Source organism: Lactuca virosa, chromosome 3 (assembly GCF_052849685.1).
Source record: "Lactuca virosa cultivar CGN04683 chromosome 3, Lactuca_virosa_CGN04683_v6, whole genome shotgun sequence".
NCBI classification, from domain to species: Eukaryota; Viridiplantae; Streptophyta; class Magnoliopsida; order Asterales; family Asteraceae; genus Lactuca; species Lactuca virosa.
The window spans coordinates 43,261,751-43,279,336 of NC_136428.1; the positions used below are offsets into that span (position 1 = coordinate 43,261,751).

A 17,586-nucleotide genomic window follows, 5' to 3' on the forward strand; every position below is an offset into this window, starting at 1 on the left:
TTATGACTTATGAGTTTGGGTTAGGCTCATTTACTTTTGAGGTTAAAATCTTTTTCTCAATTGTTTGTATGTTTATATATACAAGAATAAGTCAAAGACTATTAGCCTAAAGGTTAGGATGATTAGAGGGAGGAGTTATGTCTTTTTTACTGTTTTCATTTCCTTTTCACCGTGTTCATTGTGTGTGGAGTTGGAGCACATTACCTTTGTTTATTATATATATTTTTATTGTTTTTTACCGTAAAACATTGTATGTGGATAACCTACGTCTTGCATAGAGTCCTTGATTCCAAAAACTTCTATTAAGCTCTTAATACAACAAGTCAAACCCCCAAACCCCCAGATCTGATCTAAATGAACTTCTTAATGGATAAAGTCTCTGACTTTATCCATTTGAATGGTCACAAAAGGCACAAAACCAAAACCTAGGTCCATAAAGTTATCTATCGCTCAAGAACTCATGCATGGGTGGATGAGAGTGATGAGTTTTAGGCATAACAAAACAAACTTAAAACTCTTAAGTGTGCATGCATCCTAAAACAATATATATGTTTTCACTATTGAACCTATAACTATGAATATCAAAATAAGAACCCCTAGAAACCCTAGGTAATTTTCGAAAAACACATAAAAGGGTTTAGGATTGCATACCTTATTGTTACTATAGCAAATAACAATTATCATTGTCTTCTTGAAGCTTTGGAAGCAAACACCACAAACATCGTGCCTCTAATGGTTCACATCCAAGCTAACAAGAAAGAGATTAAAGAGAGTGAGGGAAGGAGAGTATAATTTCATCCAACCCTAGAGGAAGAAGTAATGGCTGAAATATGAAAGATAGGGGGCCTTTATATATTGTAAGTAGGAAACCCTAGATAAGCCCAAAACCAATATAATAATATTATCTTGAATTGGTAATTATCTAACTTCCTAATTATCCTCTAAGAATAATTCCAGAAACCCTAAAATGCCTCTAGAAACCGTCCACCCTATGTATGGAAGGTTCTAGAGCCTTTTACTCAACTATTGAACAATTGCACTTTAGTCCATGCACTTTTAATTAAGTCCATTAATCCTAAAACTAATTCCAATTAATTTCTGATTAATTATTAATTAAATATTACTACTTCTAATTAATATATTATTCTCATAATATATTAATAAATTATTTATTTCAATTTGTTAATCAAATAATAAATCAACCTCTCTCTTTAAAAATCATCCTGTCCAATTTCTAGGTTTGAGGGTAACTCAAAAGGACTGTGCTACTATCAATTCAAGTTTATACCGATTATAGTTATGGGCTTAGACACCTAATGTAACAAAGAGTGGTCAAGCTCTCATTTTTATGACTTAACAACCCCCAAAATGTGAAAAGTCATGGTGTGTGCGATGCAATCATCCCAAGCTCTTCCCCTTCTATCCGAAAGTACCTTAAACATAAACTGAAACCGTAATCACGAAGCTTAGCGAGTTCCCCAAAATACCGCATACCATATATATATATATATATATATATATATATATATATATATATATATATATATATATATATATATATATATATATATATATATATATATATATATATATATATATATGCGCCAGCTCAAGGCTGTGCCGGGTCTATTTCACCCCCGAGTCTATTTCAACTCATACGTCGGCCGTAAGCCGTACCGGGTTTATTTTACCCCCGGGTCTATTTCACCCCCGAGTCTATTTCAACTCATATGTCAGCACAAGGTTGTACCATATCTATTTCACCCCACACACATATAGCAAACAGGCACACATGCATACAACACATACACCAAGAGTTACAAATACTACAAGCACATAATATATCCTAGTGTCTTACAATATAGTGAGCAAACTCACCTAAGTCTGCTGTCAGTCAAACAGATGATTGGGTTGTTGAACCGAAGAATTCCCGCGCTAATTAATCAAATAAAACCCCAATTAATAATTGGGCCATAAATCATGACCGAGAATCTAGTTCATTTTTCCAACACGCAAGGTAAAAGACCATTTTACCCTTTCTTCACTTGGCCCAATAACCGAGGCCCAAACGCAATGGCACTAAAAGCCCGATAGCGACCCAATTCTTAAAGGACACCCAATGCCCAATATGGGCCCAAATCCAATAAGGCCCAATGCCTAACAATGGCCCAAAGTTATAAGATTATTGGCCCAACAAAGCCCAAAACCCTAATAGTCCAAATATGGCCCAAACCACAAAAGTCCATAACCAGGCCTAGTACGCTACGCGTACCAGAAGTACGCCCGACGTACTGGGTGGCTTGCCTGATCGGGTACTCGAACGTGTACGCCCAATGTACGCACCCATTAAGCACTTTTTCCATTAAGCACTTAATGCTTACAACCAGAAGTCCAAACTTCAGATCCAAGCCTTAGGGAACATCTTAATCCATAAAGTTACTAACTTGGAGCCTTTGCATGGCTCAAATGAACTCAAACCCTAGATTTAGCATCCTACTACTTCATCAAATGGACATAAACACATGCATTGTTGATCCTCAACCATCAAGATGCTAACTTTATGGAATAAGGACCTCAAAAATGTTAAGAGAAGTAACTCCTAACTTCTGGAGTGGAAGAATCCCACTAGATGTCATTCATGGGACTAAAAGTGAATAAAACTCCATAAGGACTAGATCTAAGCATACAATGAGCAAGTTACAAGCTTTATACCTCAATGAAGCTGGAAATGATGAGTGGAATCTAGATCTACAAGCTCTCCCTTGATTAAAGCTCCTTTTTCAAGTTTCTTCTTCCTCAAGGTTCACCAACACACACTAAAACATACACAAAGAGGTCAAATCTTCTCTAGATGGGTCAAGGTTTCGAAATGAGGCTCAAAGGGTAATGGAGGTTGGGAAATAAGAGGATCATGGGTCGTAATGTTGCTTAAATAGGGTCCAAACCCTAAAATTAGGGTTTTTCCCCTGATTGCGTACGCCATACGTACGAGAAGTACGTCCAACATACTACCATTTTTCCAAAAATGGCAACAACGCCCCCTAGGGACCAAATTTGCAAACTTTATACACACTAAGGGTAAAAAATGAAAAGTACATTGAATCGGGTGTTACAAAAAACAATATATTTGGGCCCCTCGATGATTTGATGTCGACATCTGAAGTGCTTGGCTGAGCCCGAACTGAATTGATGTGTTTAATTAGTAATTTGAATTTAGTTGTCATAAATCAGGAAATCGATAAACAAAATCTTGGACTATGAGATTGATTCTAATACATGTCTCATATCCATACGATATCTTGAAGAATGAAGGAATATTTGATCACAAATTTACAAAATATCGTAGATATTTTCATGGTTGAGGATCAAGATTTACCATGATTAAACCCTATACTACCGACCGAGCTTGAAGTAACAAACCAAATTGAATTTTAGAATTTGAATTTGGGTTTTTTCGGTTCATGTAAATTTTAAGTTAATACATCTTAGTTTGGTTCTGTATTATATTTATCTAAATATTTAATTTATAAACCATAAATTATAATATTCTTCTAAAACCCAATTAAACCGACTTAGATTCAATTTTCAATTTAGGTTAAAAAAATTCAAACCCAAAAAAACCAAATCAAGAAAACCGAGCATAGAAAATGTCAAAAAGGAACTAGGTTGGTGAAAATGGCAACTAATAAAACCCAAGGGACGTCAGGTTTAGCAAAAATTGCCCCGCTCCCCTTTACGCTGGTTTACCTTGGGTAAGCGTAACATATCACCGACCCAATTCAACATCTCTTTTATTTGTTTTGTGTAAATAATGAAAAAATCTTCAAGTCTCACTTGAAAACACGATTTCACACTCTCTCTCATCCCATCGTCTCTGGAACAAACGAGAAGCGCAGCCTCAACAACGACGACAAACGCTAAACACCACCGCCATTTTGCTGGGAGATTCCTCTGCTAGTCGCCGGTAATTTCTCATTACGCTTGCTTTATCTCATCCCTTTGTCTTGCTGTTTTGTGTTTGTGCCCTAATATTTTTCGCTATAGATTAAATCCTTTTCTTTCTTAGCACGGGTAGGATTAGGGCACGGAAAATTCCATATTTTGCGTGATCTTGATTTATAATTTAAACGGTACGCCTTTAAACTTGAGAGAATTCGATGTTGTAAAAGAATTTTTCTCTTTCTTTCTTAAAGTCGTGTTATTTTTTTTTATCATCAACATAGAAATAGGGTTTGCTTCCCTTTTAATACCTGTCAGCAGTTCAGCTCGAGTTTTTTGCATCATATGACAGAAAATCAAGTGGTACGAACTACTTTGTAGATTGATAATATCAATGTCTCCTGTTAAAGTCCATCTGTATAATCGCAGACCCTTAACAGGCCCCTTTGTTATGCGAAATTTATCAGATTTGATTGCTCAGAGAACCCTGCTCTTGTAGGTTATTGTCTTGAACATGAAAGCATACATATCCTTTCTTGATGAGCAAGTCTTTTTAACGTTTTCTTGATTGAACTTTAACTGGTGAAGGTTGCTAGTGGTTCCAGCTAACTATGTATATTCGGTTGCATTATAGGTGATTATGTTTAATAATTATGTTTTACAGTAGAAGTTTCAACATAAAAGGTGGAAAGAGTTCAAGTGTGCTTACATAATTTATGAGCTATTCAATACAAAATTGATTCATTTAACCATTTTGTATTGCCTCTTCGTTTTTCACTTGATTTTGTTGTTACACCATGTCTTAAGGTAAACTAGGGATAACCTATGTTGTTCAGAAGACACCAAGGATGTAAATTCCTCTTATTTGCTATGTATTGCATACTGTGCAGGTAGCAGATGTCTGTTTAATGCATCTGTGAAGTAGGGGGAGTGGAGGTTCTTTGTTTGAAAAAATTGGTGGAGAGTGCAGGAGACAACAATGACTGCTTTGTTGTCAAGTGATCCTATGCAGTTTGGAATGTTTGATAGTGGTCCATATAGGAATGCTGATGATAGTAAGGCGGAAGAAAATGGTGGAAGGTGGTATTTTTCACGTAAAGAAATCGAGGAAAACTCCCCATCAAGACCAGATGGCATTGATTTGAAGAAGGAGACTTACCTACGTAAATCATATTGCACATTCTTGCAAGACTTGGGTATGCGTCTCAAAGTGTAAGCTTCTTTATCTCTTCATTATCTACTACCCAAGTTACACTTCTTATTCATGTCCATTTGTTTATTTCCATGCAAGTTAGATGAATCACAGTAAGATATTTACAAAAAAAGCTTGCCAGTTGCATAGTTTTTTATTTTATCATAGGTTTGTTGGTGATCGTAAAAGGTCTATTATGATTTCTGCTCTAGTATTGATTGGTTTGATGTGAAACAACCCAACTTAGATGATAGATATTTGAAGATTGTGTTTGATTAAACTATATTGTCCTCCCTTCTCTTTTTGGAACGTTGTATTGTGGAGAATATGTCACGTGAAGACAACATCTTTGTTACAATTTCCAAGATGAGTTTTGGAGGCATTTATGGTTTTATTCAGTTTTACCATCTTCATGCATTTTTTTTGTCATGTTCAAACCAATTAGTCTTCCTCCCTCTCAAATTTTAAGTGATCGACTTAACTCTCAACTTATTTCTGATTACTGCATTCAGTATTTTGTTCTATGACATGCATCCTTCTTTATGCAACTTCCATCTTCCTCTCATGTGCCTTTTTCTTCCAACTTCATTCTCAAAGTAATACGACCTAACATTTAGCTCCACACTAACACAATGTCACTGGGCAAAAATACATACATCATGGCACCCCACCCAGAATCTCACAAATTATCTCTTCCAAAATCAAAGCGATAATTTGTTATGGCTGTTTCAGGCCTCCATGACTCTCTTCCATAGTTTCATGGTATGACCAAGTAACTTTTTACCTCAATAGTTGTTGCAACTTTCTACATTTGTTCTTGCAAGTTAGCATCACAGTTCTAAGTCTATACTTCTTTGGGATCTTGGGAGTCTTTAAGATGATGTTAAAGAGGTTCAACAACCGTTGCACTTCCACCTTCTCAAGGCACTGCTACGCACGAATAGGGATTTGGTGTAACACTTCACATGAAGTTAGTTTCTGGCCACAATCACTGAATCACATCATCATTTCTCCTTGCAACATACAAAAAGCACCAAAAATGCATACTGTTTAAATGGCCAGTAAAGCTTCAGTCATTTATTTTCAATGGTTGTATTCTGTCATTTTGAGTAGAGTAGGATGAGTTCTATATGTGCGTAGAAGTCCTTTTGTAAAGTGTTTTTGGATCATCAAATTAACAGCTACATCTTTTTTCTTTCTCAAAGTCATGCCTTTATTGTTATCATGGTATTGCAATAGGCTTTGATTTCTCGGTGATCCATTTTTGCAGTATTTGAATATGGGCAATGTCTTAGTGTCCAAAAGTGCATTTATCAGCTAACTGAACTCAACAATTGTTGTTTTCTTGTTTGCAATTCGCATGGGATTCAGTGAAGTTCAGTAATATCATATATTTTACCATGTGCATATGCTAGGTGATTGCAACTAGACCTCTTATAGTTAAGTTTTTTACATTTACGAGACCAAATCAGAGAGATTTAAAACATGAAATTCACATCTAGGCCCCTATCATCTCATGTGCATATTGTTTATGATATCTGAAGGATATTGCTACTATAATTAGACTCTTTTTGATTTTTTGTTTTATTTTAGTATATAACCCCTCCCTCCTCTCCCACCCAAAAAAAGAAAAGAAAGAGTATCAGTTTTGAGGAATGATACTCTGGAAATGATTTGATGATTATATATTTTGTTAAACTGATTAGCTGTTGTGTTGTGTTGTGGTTGTATATATAATATCTGGTCTTACATTGATTTGGTTGTTACAGGCCCCAAGTAACGATTGCTACAGCTATAATCTTTTGTCACCGTTTCTTCCTCCGTCAATCACATGCAAAGAATGACAGGAGGGTCAGTGCTACCTCTTTTCTTTTCCTTATCATCTTTTTATTTCCAATGGTTTTTGTTTTAACTTGTGTGTTAAAAGTTAATCTTTTGCAAAATTCTGACATCTAATTGTTTACAATGCTCTGGGAATATAAAATATAAGTAGGTATCAGGAGCATTAGATGATCTCTTTGCTTTTAAGTTTTTTTCTTTTTTTCAATACTTATGTGAGCCAAAACTGCACCCTTCCCAAAAGTGAAAAACAAAGTAACACAGACAATCATAGGAGCTGCTAGAGCTTTTTATACTTGAGGCAAGATTGTAAAAGATGTTAAGCGCTAACTGGGGATTATATTTATGGGTGGGGACCCTAAATTGTAAAGGAAAATATTTGAAAGAAAATTAAATATTACCATTATCCCAACACGTGTTTATTTATTTAAGTCACCAATCATCATACCATGAGTCCATAGTAAGTTTAATAAACTCAAAAAAAAAAAAAAATCATCCGACTTTCCATTAGTTTGACCGAGTCCGATTACCACTAATCCTACTCAGTAACAGGTGGCTGAGGCCGATTTTCACAGCAATGACTATAGGCACTTGCTTTCATAGATGTGTATGTATGCTTTATAGATCAAAAATTTTACACATGTAATATGTGTAGCTTAGTTTCTCTTGCAAATCGTCAACTGCTAGATTTACAACAGTTTAAATTTTCTCAGCACATCTTATATATTTGGTGTAGATGTGTATATAAAAAATAGGTTATTAAAACACTCTCTCACACACAAATCACAAAAGAAGTTGCTAAAGGATTTTTCACATGGGTATCAACTGCCTGCATTACAATTTATATTGGTGGGTAAATGCACACAGTAGCAGTATATTTTAGATGAAAAAAATTCATTTTAGTTGATGTACTTTATGCAAAATAGTGACATTTATTTTAGGACCAATTTTCATGCATTTTTTTTCTAAAGCAGAGCCATTTTAAACTGGTTTGACCATCAGAATTGATACATTAATATTTAATATACGTAAACCATTATTAATGAATGAAAATTTGAAGTATGCTGCTATATTGCGTAAACTGTGTAGTATCATTTTGAACCTGATGGAAATAGGAAGGAATATAGTTAACTATGTTGAAGATAACATTGTTAGAATTTTATGATAAATATGTAATATCAAAGTAAAAGGGATCCAATATAAAAGACCAGAACCAGAAGGGCCCAATATCAAAATGAAGACTGAAGAGGAGTATGTTGAAATTTCTATAGCCCTTGCTTGGTGTTTCTTTCTGTATAGATAACAACATCTAACAGAAGCAATTAACACAACACATATAATAACTAATAAGCAAAGCAATCAACACATCTAACAACTGCATTGCAAAGCCACTTACTGTTTGAGAAAAGAATTATGCTATTTATTAATTATTGCCTTCCATCAAAACAGAAACAAATAACGCAACACATTCACATCACAGTTGACATATATGCTTTCATATAACTTTCTTTTGTTTATGTTAATAAAATTGTGATGGGATGTGTGGACTAATTACTAATATGGTAAGATTGTATTGCAGACAGTTGCAACTGTCTGTATGTTTCTTGCAGGCAAGGTTGAAGAAACTCCTCGTCCTTTGAAAGATGTTATCCTTGTTTCTTATGAGATTAATAACAAAAAGGATCCCGAGGCAATACAAAGAATCAAACAGAAGGTACAATCATTTATTTCTATTCCTATTCTTCTAAGCTACCTTTTAAAACTCTTCAAGAGTTGAAGTGTGTATATTATCTATTCTATCCTCATAAGAGCTTGTTGTGTACCTGAGTTGAAGTTGTAACTTGTAAGATGACATTTGATGATAAATAACAGTAGAGTGATTATGGAATTGATTTTGATGTGTGTGTGTGTGCTGCAATGCAGGAAGTGTATGAACAACAAAAGGAGTTAATATTATTGGGAGAACGTGTTGTTCTTGCAACTCTGGGTTTTGATTTTAACGTGCATCATCCGTATAAACCACTAGTAGAGGCAATAAAGAAGTTCAAGGTTGCCCAAAATGCCCTTGCTCAAGTTGCATGGAATTTTGTGAACGATGGGTAGGCATGCTTGTGATTGTGTGTGTATTTATCATCCTTTTGGATCGATCATTTTTTCCATTCATTTTGACATGCAAAAGAGGTGGCATGCAAATATGCAGGCTCCGGACATCTCTGTGCTTGCAATTTAAGCCCCATCACATCGCAGCTGGTGCCATTTTCTTAGCCGCCAAGTTCCTCAAAGTCAAACTCCCTTCCGATGGCGAGAAAGTCTGGTGGCAGGAGTTCGATGTCACCCCCCGCCAGTTGGAAGGTCCCTGTCCCTCTCTTTTTTCCAATTCTACCCTTATAAACTAATATAATATTCATTTTTTTTTTTTTTTTAAATTTTCTTTCAGAGGTGAGCAACCAAATGTTGGAACTGTACGAACAAAACAGAGTGGCGCCAGCTCAGACGAGTGAAGTGGTTGACGGGAGTACAGGTGGCGGGGTGAATCAAAAGGGGGCTGCCACGAGAGCTGTTGGCATGGATGAAGAACATGAACATGGAGCAAACAGAAGCAGCTCAAACCCTACATCGTCACGTCCCCCGCCCGATCAGGATGGCCCACCAAGAACCTCTGAAGTCAATGAAAGTCAACATGGAGGTGATGATGTTAACCACAGGGAAGATGGTTCTGAAGGGCATGAGGGAAGTCGTAAAGAGAAATATTACAAAGGGCAGTCGCCACAGGATGCTATAAAAAAGATTGATAAGGATAAGGTGAAGGCGGCGCTTGAGAAACGGAGGAAGGCGCGTGGTGGGGACGTGACACGGAGGACTGATTTCATGGATGAAGATGATTTGATTGAGAGGGAGTTGGAAGATGGGATTGAGTTGGCTGCTGAATCAGAGAAAAGGAAACATAATCACAACAATAATTGGTCTAAAACAGCAGCAGCAGCAGGAGGAGGTGCGAATGATGATGATGGTTATGATGATAATGATGATGATGATGTTGAGGATGGACAGTACCATACTTCATCCAAAGGACAGACATCAAGGAGTCAAGAGTTTGAGGCTGTGGAAGAAGGGGAAGTTGGGGCCATCAGGAGGATGTTTGATGATGATGATCATGATCATGATCATGATGATGTAAGGTTGTCACCAAAGTCTAGTAATAGGAAAAGGAAAGGTGGTGGGAGTCCATCTGAGAAACGAAGGAGAAACTAGAGAGAACCCAATCCATCCAACATCTCATTTATTCTTGAACCCTGTTTCTGCTCTGGTATGTCATCAATGTATTTGTTTGAAAAACTAAATTTTGGTTTCCTTTTTTTTTTATTCCCTTCTTCTTCTTCCTCTTCCTCATCTTCTTCTTCTTCTTCTTCTTCTTCTTCTTATGGTCATGAAATGAGAAACAGACAGACCATTTACAAACTTTAATCAGCTTTCCTATATTCTCATCCATGAAAATTATAATTCAACATAATTTGCTTCTTAAATGGCGGCTTATAACACTAGATTATTTTTTCATTGTTTCTTGCTTTTCTTATGGTGAACTGATATCATTATGAGTAATGTATGTAAATCAATTTCATTTCATCTCCAAATCAAATGATATGTAACCTTACCTTACTATGTTTATGCCTTCTCTTTTACTGCATCAATCACTAAACCTTAGCTTACTTGTGTGCTGTATGTAAATTAACCACATATATTGTTTTAAAGGAAAATATTCAGTACGCAATTTACTCGTCAAAATTTGTAGCTTGTAGTTAATGTTTTTCACTATTTGGATAAAACTGAAATCTTCAATTGCTTGCTATGACCGTTATTGTGTAAATCTGATGGACCTTTTTCTCTTTCGGTTTGCTGGTCTTCAGAAAATGGTGTCAGTCTTTTGATAGAGGTCTGATGATGTCTAGAATGAAGGTTAACATGATTAAACAACTAATAACACATGATTGTAAGCATATTCTTTAATTATAGCATTTTAAATTTGAATGTTATTTAATCTATATGCAATATGAATAATCTATCCTTATTTGACTAATTAATGATTTAAACTTCTCTAAAATCTCACTGGTTCATACAATATTTAGGATTCTTATAATATCTCCATTCATGTCCATGTGCAACCCAAACTTTCAATTAAAAAAATAGTTTCCTCTTTCATCTAATTTACAAGTGGCCAATTGAGAGAAACAACCATCACAAATTTGGTCTCTTGTTTTATCAAACGGATCGGTTGTTATGTCTGTTATTATTATTATTTTAATGGTATCTTTATTGTTTTTTTAATGAGCAATTAGTTGCAAAAAAGTACTCTGATCGGTGTAGGAATAAATTTCCAGAACATATTTTTAATATTATCGATCATAAATCTCCATTGATTAAATACAAAGGCAAACTTGATGGTTAATAACAACAAAACTACGATTGATTGGAACATCGTTGGGAAACATATTTAACAAATGAATTGATAATGATTACATGATTGTTCCATCAAAGATCTAAATCGAGAAAATGAAAGTGAACCGATGTAATCTTCAAACAAGACAATCCAGAAAATTAAAACGACAATCATGAATCGATCCAAAATAGACAATCAAGACTACTCAAATCATGTGAGATCTGGACTCAATCGATGGCTTAAAATAATATTGTAAGCGAGCAACATTTGATGTGGGTCAAATAATTGGGCTTCTAATCTAATAAACTCAATATACCAAGATCATTGGGCCGAATCATAAGTAATTGGGTTAAAACAGTGAATTTCAAATAAGATATGAACATAATGATCATGATGAATAATAGCTAGAAAACTAAGAACACGATTCCAAGAATTTGAGAAACTCAACAACTATTGAATCTTCAATTGAATTATTTAAGAATTTGTCAAATCGAGATCGTTCCTTGAACAAATCGCCTAGATCTTCAAGACACGACTACAATACCAAGTGTAAGGAAATAAAACCCGGATTTGTCATGTGGAAAATAAGAACGACATAATCGACAAAATATGAATCATATGATTTCGGATGAGGAAAGAGATTACACGAGCATACTTACATATTCGAGTGATGTTGGAAGTCTCATTATGGTCTGTAGTAGACTTGAACCGGCTCATACCATTAATGAGGTAAGTAGGTTTATAAGTAATCCAAGAAATATTTATTGGGAAGCAGCCAAGTGGAATATGTGTTACAGACTCGGACCATGGTGGTGATGTGGTCAAACTGTAAAGGAAGATCACTTACATGTTGCATCTTAACTTTATTTGGATGTATATAAGTTGGAAGTCAACATTGCAACCCACTCTTCCCTTGTCTACAATTGAAACAGGGTATATGTTAATGATTGGTGGAATAAAAGAGTGCATATGGTTACACATTATCGTTGAGAGTTTTGGAATAAAGGTGGAGAAACCTATCATGTTTTATGATAGTCGAAGTGCTTTATATCTTGCAAAGAATACGGTCTATCACGAAAAGACAAAACCTATTGATGTAAGACTAAATCTCATCAAAGATGTTTTTGAAGAAAAAATGTTTTCTTTCAAAAGATAAATACCAAGGAGAAGCCAACTAACATGTTAACAAAGTCGTCGCCCACAGAGAGGTTCAAGCTTTGCGTGGACTTACTAGATGTTCACAAGAGTTAAATCCCTACGGGATACATTGGTAAGAGGGAGCAATAAGTTTTTGGTTTCTGGAGCTTGGAGTATTACTCAAATCAATGTGGAGATTGTTAAATATGAGTTGAGAGTCGAAGACCCAAAATAGACTTGAAATCAACCTGACGCTGCTATTTACCAGGATAAGTATTTATGGTCCAATAGCAGGCAAACCATAACTGGTGGACCAGTAGTTGGTGAACCAGCAGTTGTCAAACCATTAGTTGGCTAATGATATCCTGACCGAAAGGACCGAGTGGTCTTAACTAGGGTTTACATTGTACTTTTTATATATATATATATATATATATATATATATATATATATATATATATATATATAGAGAGAGAGAGAGAGAGAGAGAGACTGATAACTAGGGTTTGATGTTGTAATATACTATCATTTTTCAAGTTTGTGAATAAGAATACTCCCTCTTATCCATGGACATATGTCATATTGATCAAACCACATAAATATTGCATCTTTGTGTGATTATTCTCGTTTTTCTTCCCGACACCAACTAAAGACTAGTTGAGACTGATTTTTAAGAGCCAATTTAGGCTTGAGACCAGTACAACCTGAGACCGATCCAGGTTCATAAACTTGTAACGTGGGAAAATCCTCCATGGGGATCCTAGTTTTTTGTTTTGTTGGGGGTGAGGATCGTGACATATTTTTCATGCCCGACGAGGATTGCGATGATTATGGGAATGGATGTAGGGATGACAATTGATGACACGACATAACAAAAATACATAACACAAAACAAAATTGGGACGAAACTGAAATTGAACCTCTTGTTCATTTTGTGTTCATATCAAGTGAAAAAAAGACGATGTCGTGTCATGTTGTGTTTGTGTTCAAAATTCGACACAACATTGACACAATTTAACATTTGTTTGTCGTGTTTGTTGTGTTATGTACGATTAATTATTAAATAAAGAAACTATGTGTTATTTTATTTTATCGTTTTTATGTCGTGTCATCTTTGTTGTTTTTTAATTTGTTCGTTTTCATGTTAGTTAAAAAAAACACGATATCGTGTCATGTCGTGTTACATAAAACCTTATCGTGTCGTATCGTATCCGACAAAAACACGACATGATTGCCCGATTCGCCACCCCTAGATGGAGGTGAGGACTCGGTTATGAGGATAGAGAATGCTATACCCCATTAATAAAATTGTTTTTTACTTGATCAAACAAATAAGAATCAAAATCACATGGTGCAAGTACGTAGACACACACAAAAAAATTTAATAAGTTTAATTCTCTATAATTTGTAGACGATGAAGAAAACTATCGAAGTAACAATAGAGATAAAATCAAGCTAAACACGTAAATAAATGAATAACAATCCCTGAACATCATCTATAGTGACGATACATCTTTGATCGAAAAAATAATAATTCAGACTTTATGGATATATTTCTTGAAAATAAAACAAAAGATAAAACATCAATTATGGTAATAATGACAATGATATTGGCAATGACTTAATCTTTGTAATAACGTTATTATTGGCTCAACAAAATAATAATGCCTCTAGCTAGAATATGTTTATTAAAATAAAATTAAGAGAAACCATGATCTGAAAATACACGTTAATATTAATTATGAATCTACACATTAACTCCAAAAGTGATTTATACCACCACATGATCGATATGATGCACCCTTTGGTCTACCATGAAAACATCCCTCTACCATATGATCACCATGGGTTTGCATCAACAAAATTTAGATGAATTATTGGACAATAAATATATCAATTCTCTCTAGTTTTGTCTCGTAAACCCAAGTGCAAGTAAATCTTGATTTGTGCCAATGAAGTCGTAGTTACCTCCTGTGTTCAAATCAAAACTGATGGACCCCCCACCACCCTCCGTTTTGATCTTCATTTCTTCCTTTACTGTTGTGGGTCCCTTCTTCCCATCATGGCTAAATTTAGAAACATTCTCTTGCCTTCCTTCTCCATTTAAATTGTCCATAAGATCCGAAAGGGCTAAGTTGAAGTTGGTTAGTTCAGCTCGTGTTGCTTCAAGATTGCCAGATGAGTTCATGTCAAGTGAGAGGCTTTTTTGAGCATTCTCTAAGATTCCTTGCAAGTATTTTCCTTGAGTTTCTATTCTCATTTGTAATTTCTTCTGTACCTAATGAAGTAATGAGTGTTTCATTACACATGTGAAAATGACTAAAACACCCTTTAATAAAGACCGAACAAAAAGGTCCCGTGTCTAATATATACAAGTTAATGCCATTAAATAGTAATTGTGATGACGGAGATAAGAGCAATATAAGGTTTAACTATTTTCTTTAGTGATTAAACTGATATATTTTTGACTGTTTAAAAAGACAATTTTCATGGTTTGAAAATGCATAACATAACAACATGCTTTCGTTAGTTTATCAATTTAGCCACTGGAATATTATGTTTTATGATTATTGCAATATATTAATCACTATAGAAAACAGTTACGTGGTCAAATCAATAAAATGGCGAAAATAATAGGTTGTGGTCTTTTGAATTTAATAGTAAAAATAAGCAATCAAACAACTTTCTGAAATAGGAATCTTTCCTAAAAAAGAAATTGGATTTTCGTGAGGCATATTGTGACAGAAAATGATGCAATTTGAACTGAGGAAGGAATTGCTATATACCTCAAACTGCTCTTGTAACCTTTTTTGTGCTTCAATCTGGCATATCAGTGCATCTGCAATAGGTATATCTCTGTATACAAAATGAATAATAATAAAAAAAAAAAACTATTCAGATTGAGATTCTTTTAAGCTGAATTTAATATGATGGAACATATGAGAAATGATGCATACACTGGTTCGTGATTAGCTCTTAAAGAATTGGAGCTTGTGCCTGTCGAATGCAGATTGTAGTGTTCATAGGAATCACCTAAATGATCAAATAACCATGAGAAATACTGGAGAAAAAAAACGTGTGAAATCGATGAAATATCAAAATGTGATTGATGCTCACCACTGTTTTCATTGTTGGGATCACCATTGTTTTGCTTCTTTGCCTGCTGTCCAAGTCTATACTTCTATAAACATAAAACAAGACTCTAAAGTTTTAAAATTTAAACAACAAATCAAACTTAATGAAATTAACTTCATGTTTGACTTTTTGAGTGTCAAATGAGCTGACATTCAACTTCAAAATCCAAATAAACTGGTTTGATGTTGTAGAAGAAACTAGCGAACTAAATCTGATTATGTAAATAGTGTTGGATTTGAATCGTGTATAAACAGAAAACGAGTAGAATCCATGTCGAATTTGAATTCGTGTAGTTCAAGATTTGACTTTCTTAGTCAAGAACTTGAAGTTCTTGGGATTGATGAAGAGTGTGAAACTCTACCTGTAAATGGCTCTTCAAATGGTATAATGTCAACCCCTTTAATCCCATCAATCTCAGCACCGATTTAGGAGTTGCTTCTGGAAAACAAACCCAATATTACTTTCGAATCGAATCAGAATTTTCTTACAAATTTCAAATCGAGAACACTTATAATACGTCTTAGTCTTCATATTAGCATTCAAAAACCAATTTAACCTGAAATTCTTTTGTTGGGTTGATTATGGATATAAAGATTCTTGATCCCATGAAGACGTAATCGGAAAATTAAATTTGAAAAAAGCAGACATTTTTCACAATCTGGAAAATGGTCCATAAAGACCAAAACTTTTCAATTGTTTGAACAATCTTGGATTCTGGGCATTGGGAGACTTCTGATCAAGATTAAGAATCTCATCAAAGATAAGTCAAATTCAATGAACAGAAGCCTTTGACCAATTGGAAACTCAAAATTGAGTCATTTAGCTTTAAAAAACTTTAAAAAGTCGAACAACCCACAAGTTTAAACACTTAAACCAACCAGTTTAATCAGTTTTTATTCTCAAAAACAGAAAGATTAAGACATTATTTATGATCAAAGATTTGAAAAGAGAAAACAGAGAGACTAACTGTCAGGGCCACCAAGTTTAGTAACAGCATCAACAAATCTATCATGAAGATCAGCAGTCCATCTGAGCCTTGGCTTTGGGTCTCTTGTCATCACCACCCCACCACTCTCAAACTCAAAACACCCACCACCACCACCACCACCACCGCCGTATCTGCCGTCCATTTGAATACAACTATCACCACACCACCACTTTCTTTCACCAGTACCCACCAAAACCTCGATTATGCTCTTTTCCCAAAAATTCAACTTCTCCCACTACCAAGTTTCTTTATTTGTTTTTCAACTTTTCTTTTCTTTTTTTTTTCTTTGTCCCCTTTGGGAATTTTGTTTATTTATGGATGGGTTCTTTCTTTTGTACAACAAAGACAGAGAGAAAGAAGCAACCACAGAATGAATTCCCTACACTCAAAAGGTAAAAGTGCTAAAAGTTTCAAAGATATATACACCGATACATCATGTATCTATATAAATTCTTTGAGGACTTATTGAAGTTAAATGGGAGATTATATGCTTTGGAAGACAAGAATAAATTTGGGAACCAAAGTTAACTAAACAAATGGAGCTTTCTCATGAGATATTAGAATCTTGAAAAACAATAATATCTTAAAATTAGAATTAGATTAAATTAATAATGTGTTACATGTGCAATGAAGGAGAGTTAAGACTTAAGATTATGTTATTACACAATCATCTATGAAGTTTAATGATATTATCAAAAATACCCCCTACTTCCAAGAATTTCACAACTTTCACCCAATCTTGTGTGATTATCATGTGACCCTAATACCCTTTTTTCTTACTGTTTCTTTGGAATGGGTGAACCAAATTGATGTCTCATGTATAGGTTCCGAATCTTCTATTCTGGATTGCAATATCTTTCCCAATTCACTGTAGCTTTGAATTTTCAAAAAAGAAATTCCTTACATGTGAAAAGACTAAGA

General features: G+C 34.7%; 2 protein-coding genes across 2 annotated transcripts; one reads left to right on the forward strand and one right to left on the reverse strand.

Annotated features, from left to right (window-relative positions):
• Positions 1-3,797: 3,797 nt before the first annotated feature.
• Positions 3,798-10,333, forward strand: LOC145165563 (cyclin-T1-3-like). Its single transcript, XM_079084306.1, has 7 exons — positions 3,798-3,964; positions 4,830-5,151; positions 6,901-6,982; positions 8,550-8,684; positions 8,894-9,069; positions 9,171-9,322; positions 9,408-10,333. Exons 2-7 carry the CDS (start codon positions 4,919-4,921, stop codon positions 10,220-10,222), a joined length of 1,593 nt encoding a protein of 530 aa, XP_078940432.1. The 5' UTR covers positions 3,798-3,964; positions 4,830-4,918; the 3' UTR covers positions 10,223-10,333.
• Positions 10,334-14,254: 3,921 nt separating this feature from the next.
• LOC145165564 (myb family transcription factor PHL11-like) lies at positions 14,255-17,169 on the reverse strand. The gene is made up of 6 exons (XM_079084307.1): positions 16,645-17,169; positions 16,039-16,115; positions 15,660-15,723; positions 15,500-15,575; positions 15,329-15,398; positions 14,255-14,820 (listed from the first exon to the last, which is right to left on the reverse strand). The coding sequence occupies exons 1-6, from the start codon at positions 16,805-16,807 to the stop codon at positions 14,446-14,448; spliced, it is 825 nt and encodes a 274-aa protein (XP_078940433.1). The 5' UTR covers positions 16,808-17,169; the 3' UTR covers positions 14,255-14,445.
• Positions 17,170-17,586: the final 417 nt, after the last annotated feature.

What these genes read in the sequence shown, in the direction of transcription:
- LOC145165564 (XM_079084307.1), bottom strand. Translation starts at nt 16,807, where the DNA reads ATGGACGGCAGATACGGCGGTGGTGGTGGTGGTGGTGGTGGGTGTTTT. An exon ending in TAAACTTGGTGGCCCTGACA is followed by an intron (nt 16,116 to 16,644) that starts GTTAGTCTCTCT and finishes TTTGTTTTCCAG; the next exon opens with AAGCAACTCCTAAATCGGTG. An exon ending in GGTTACAAGAGCAGTTTGAG is followed by an intron (nt 14,821 to 15,328) that starts GTATATAGCAAT and finishes TTACTTCATTAG; the next exon opens with GTACAGAAGAAATTACAAAT.
- LOC145165563 (XM_079084306.1), top strand. Translation starts at nt 4,919, where the DNA reads ATGACTGCTTTGTTGTCAAGTGATCCTATGCAGTTTGGAATGTTTGAT. An exon ending in TTGGGTATGCGTCTCAAAGT is followed by an intron (nt 5,152 to 6,900) that starts GTAAGCTTCTTT and finishes TGGTTGTTACAG; the next exon opens with GCCCCAAGTAACGATTGCTA. An exon ending in TGGAATTTTGTGAACGATGG is followed by an intron (nt 9,070 to 9,170) that starts GTAGGCATGCTT and finishes GCAAATATGCAG; the next exon opens with GCTCCGGACATCTCTGTGCT.